A 4,933-nucleotide genomic window follows, 5' to 3' on the forward strand; every position below is an offset into this window, starting at 1 on the left:
TATACTCCACCTAGAACATAAGCTTATATTGAATGCATGCTAACATGATAATATATATATGAACAAAACAACATTGTACCAATGTAAAAAGTAGCTAGGAAGTACTTGCACTTACATAGTACATAAACGACTAAAACACACAATAAACAAGTCAACAACCAACGCATGGTACATTAACTTCATCAAAACCAGCTTAACAAAAGCTCACCTTAAAAGATCTTTGTTTGAACACAAAAACAAGATGGATATTGGTGGCACACAATGACACATCTCCAAATTGACCTCATGCAATCAATTAAATTACCTTGATAATTAGTTCCACAGTTATCTTGAATTCAGTAGTTATTAACCACAGTAGATAATCTTTGTTGAAACACCGACAAATCGGTTGACACTGGATTATTATCGTTCACCTGATAAACATTAATAATCTTCTGGTTGAGCACTAGATCATATGATGTTTGTAATAACCAGAAAATCGAAAACCCTATAGTAATAAATATCGTAATAATATGTCGGATTTTATATCGATGTGTTAGTATATACAATTGGAATTATGTTATAAACAAGTTTACCTCAGATTGGATAGAGTGAATCAACCTTTGCTTTACTTTAGTACAACTGCAGCTTATAACATTATAACCTTCATCCGAAATCGCTTTTAGAACTCTCGAAAGAGGGAAACCGTCTTCGATTAAACAACTATTGACCACAATCTGAACTCCTCCATCACAAGAGCTGATTGAGATAGTATTAGGGAGCAAATCTGTTGTGTTTTCTTTCTTAGTATTTGTCACTGGACCAGGAACACCAGCCTCCACAAATTTCTTGATACTATCTCTCTTGGCACTCAACACTTTAATATTCTCTTGCATGTGTTTGATGTAATTCACTGCCTGATGCATATGATCCGATGTAGATCGCTTTCCCTAAACACAAAAAATACGTCTCAAAGAATAAATAGATATTCTGCTTAGTAATATTGGTAATGTTATGACCCCAGGATCTATGAATATTTATGAATGTAATTTCGAACGACTTAATTTTGTTATTCAGAAAGGGCTAGCTAGCAACGCAGCTTGTTGCCCGGCCGTTTGCCTTCCATTTCGATGTAAACACTACTCTTTACTGAATGATATGGGAAGTAAATATTTGCTACATCAAATTTCAATTCATTGTGGCTAATTAAGTAATTATCAAGATTAACTCACCTTAACGAATTCTAGGGGAAGTAGACCCCTAAGTGAAGCATAAAGCTCGGCCATATCGCGTCTTCGTTGTCTTTCGATCTCTCGATGCGCGAGTTTCCGTTGCGTATATTCATCTTTAGTACTATCTTCTACCCCTTGATCAGTAGTTGCTGAATTAGGTTTAGAAGAAGGTGACTGACCTCCTTGAAGTTTCCTTGCTTTAGTACTGACTGGACTAATATTATTATTTGTACCACCCTCCATAGGAACATGATCATGAACCTTAACTACAAGATCTTGTTGATTTGTTGCCTGTTGTTGGGAGGAAATTAAGGGAATCTGGCGAAAAACCAGGTCATCACCGTGCTGGAAAGAGAACATAATATAGGATGTTGATATTAGGTTATGCCCACCAGGATTTGATCAACCACTATATCTTGGGGATACTAGTATAAAATACATTTGTTAAATAGTGATTATTGGGATATGTCTGTATAGGAGATCTTCAACGGTAGGGACTATGATCGGATAACAAGATTACTTGTAATCTTTAATGTATTTATTATGTATTATAATAGTATTATTCTTGTATAAATTATTTTTAAATGTCTTTCTTTTTTCTTTTTATGGCCGTATTATTACATAATATAATAGTTTTTGTTATATATTAGGTTAAAATGTTGTCATTTTGAATATATAAATTCACACTTTGGAGTGGACCACGATGAGCATCCAACCAAGAGAGAAAACAACCATAAAAACATCATCAAAAAATTTAAATAGAACAAGGTAACAAAATGCGCACCTAAGCGAATTTGATTGGGTGCGGTTAAGTTTATTATGTCAGCGATACTAAATAAAATGCATAAATACGTAAACGTCTAAAACGGTATTGACACACGTACAACTTATAATCAAAGCTACATGATATTAGTTATGTTTGTTACGGTACCCGGCACTTATTAACCCAAAAAATTCTACCTATATGTTGCCAAATGTAGAAGTTTTCATTTTTACAATTTTCCCTTCATGAATGATAAAATGAAAAATATGTTGTTGGTTGAAATTGAACTCACTACATTGTTTTTAAAAATGTTTGTGGCTTACTAACTCAACTAGGATGAATTAATATTAGCCTTCTATTTTTCTTAATTGGTATAGATTCACAACATTTCATTGTGATTTCTTTTAAAATACCAATACAAATTATTCTTACTAAACTATGTATTTTAAGAAATTATTTATATCGTATGAATCCATAATATGTTATTATGTAGACTATTAAATTTTAATTTTTTTTTATTTATTTAACAACCCGTGTATCAAACGAGCTTTATCACGGTAAATTACTAAAAGGTCATAATGGTAGTGATAGTGTCACACTCAAGGGTGTTTGTGACTGGCATTTTACCTGTCTAAACACGAAAATTAACAGGTGGATTCATGTCTACCTGTTTAGTACACGAAATATAAAAAGGCCTTACTTGATACATGTTAAAGTCGTATAGATATGTGTCGTGTATCGTGTAAAAATTGTCAGACCTAGGTTTGTCCACAGTGTTAGGTTTCCTCTTTAATGATGTTCTTGGATAAATCAAGTTAACAAATAAAAATTTTGTTAAATTAATAAATTTAAACAAAAATGATTAAAATAAAAATATTAAAAAACTAATAAATTGGATGTGGCTCAATGGTAGAGCACTCACTTTATAAGTGAGAGGCATGGGGTTCAAACCTTACTATCGCCGATTTAAATGGGAGATATGACGGATGACCCTGGCTTGCCAGGGTTCGAGTCCTGGCCGGTTTTACCGGCTCCTCGTTGTCGTGCCGTTTGGCGGGCTTGGAGGTCGGGTTTATCCGGGGAATCCCTCAATAGGTGGATCGCTAGGGGCTCCGTCCGTCCGAACTAGTGGCCGGCTCGGGCTACCTTTAGCCAATAGAGGCCGCGTACGAAGTATCCGGCGTTACTTAGTTGTTCGTTCAAAAAAAATGAATTATCAGACATCTCCTTTTAATATGCTTGTATTAATTGTATAATTACTGAGAGTCCCTTTTAATATGCTTGTGTTAATTGTATAATTACTGAGAGTCCAAATAGTATCTAATAATAACAAAATAATAAAGATCTGCTTACATTTATTTGTGACAGACTGTGATGATGTTAACAAAACAGAAAATTATTTGGAATTGGAATTTATTTTAACCTTGATTACGAAGTGTGAGAAAAACTAATGATTGTCTTTAATAAAGTTAAATAAATATGAATTTACTCTTGATCAATGTGATATATATTAGGCTGAGGGGTGTGGGGGGCTTTAATGGGGGTTTTAATGGGGGCTCCAACCAATAATATTATGACGTGTGGCAGAGAGAGAAACTGGATAAGGGGGTGTTGGAGCCCCCGTTGGAGCCCCTGACCCTGGTGTGGAGGGGCTCCAGCAGGGGCTCCAGCGATTTTTTTTTTATTTTTTTATAAATATATTCAAACAACGTATTATTAAAAAAAACTCATAAATTATTAAAAAAAACATACATTAATAAAAAAAAACACATTAATATCTAAAAATAAAATAAAAATTAAAGTACTAAAAAAAACATTCTTCTTATTCTTCGGCTTGGTCTTCTTCGATCAACCTCTTTCGGATACGTTCCTTTTGCTTTTCCATTAGCATTTGATCGACCGGATTTAGGTTACTGAAGTCTCTAGTAAGAAAGTCCAAATCTCTCATTCGACTTTTTTCCTTTTTGTCATAAGAGACCACCTCCATGGTTTTGTTGAATTTATTGAGGGATTCAACAAGATTGGCGATGTTTACGGCTTCCCCCTCAGCCGGTTTTTTCCCCTAGGCGTCCCTTCCCAATGGCCGCCTCCTCGGCGGTGAAGACGTTTCCTCATCCGCAATGTTTAGGTCGAATCCAACGCGGCAATCCGACCCGGTTGAAGTGCTATACGCTCTAGACGAACTAGTTTTAGTCCGTTTCGGCCTTACTTCCGCATCAAAGTCCGGCGCCACCAGCTCAACCCACTTGGAACACCTTTTCAACCTCTCTCACAACTTTAAATCGTCCCACGTCTTCACCATCCCATACCTCCGCAAACACTCCTGCTTCCACTCTTCGACCGTGAAATTGTAAATCGCCAAATCATCACTGCCACTTGGTCTCATACGACCGCTGTTCCTGTTGAAAAGATTAGTAAACAAGCTGACAAATTTTCTGATTTCGGACCACCGACCCGAAATCATATCGGCGTTCCGCTCTGTACTCCCAACGAGCATGTAGAACGTCTCCCTAACCTTTGTCCAAAAAATCTTGCTCTTTTGGTAGTCGGCTGCAAAATGAATAAATAAATTAGATTTCCATTTAACTTTTTTATTTAACTTTTTTATTAAAAATCATTTTTAAAAACGTTAAAACAATTACCGCAACGCCGATCCTCAGAAATGACTATCCAAGCCCGACACAAGGCTTTCTTCTCATCCGATGACCACGGAGTGGCTTTCCGTTTCGTCCTCGGAGTCGAAGCCGGTCCCGAACCGTCCGTTGCAACTTGTTTTTTCCGGTGGACGCGTCTTTTTGGTCCCGTAGCTTCATTGTGTGATTCTTGTGTCTCCGAAACAACAAAGTTAGGAGACGGTTGTGTGTTGGATGGTTGAAAGCCGGATGATTCTTGCGGCTCCGAATAAAACATCGGTTGGTGCGGTGACGACCATAAATCATCGTCAAGATAATCTGAATCA

General features: G+C 36.3%; 1 protein-coding gene across 1 annotated transcript; it reads right to left on the minus strand.

The window, feature by feature from the left end:
* LOC143565799 (transcription factor bHLH118-like) lies at window positions 1-1,621 on the minus strand. The gene is made up of 3 exons (XM_077052663.1): window positions 1,212-1,621; window positions 576-929; window positions 1-413 (listed from the first exon to the last, which is right to left on the minus strand). Exons 1-3 carry the CDS (start codon window positions 1,569-1,571, stop codon window positions 336-338), a joined length of 792 nt encoding a protein of 263 aa, XP_076908778.1. The 5' UTR covers window positions 1,572-1,621; the 3' UTR covers window positions 1-335.
* Window positions 1,622-4,933: the final 3,312 nt, after the last annotated feature.

The sequence above is a fragment of the Bidens hawaiensis genome, unplaced genomic scaffold, assembly GCF_021521415.1.
Source record: "Bidens hawaiensis isolate Kalapana, Puna unplaced genomic scaffold, B.hawaiensis_p1.1 tig00022530_1, whole genome shotgun sequence".
In the NCBI taxonomy this organism is placed as follows: domain Eukaryota; kingdom Viridiplantae; phylum Streptophyta; class Magnoliopsida; order Asterales; family Asteraceae; genus Bidens; species Bidens hawaiensis.

Bases quoted from the DNA above. Each gene is read 5' to 3' on its own strand.
- LOC143565799 (XM_077052663.1), bottom strand. From the start codon at position 1,571: ATGTTCTCTTTCCAGCACGGTGATGACCTGGTTTTTCGCCAGATTCCC. The intron at 930-1,211 runs GTGAGTTAATCT...TTTTGTGTTTAG, and splicing joins TTCCCCTAGAATTCGTTAAG to GGAAAGCGATCTACATCGGA. The intron at 414-575 runs GTAAACTTGTTT...AATGTTTATCAG, and splicing joins TTCACTCTATCCAATCTGAG to GTGAACGATAATAATCCAGT.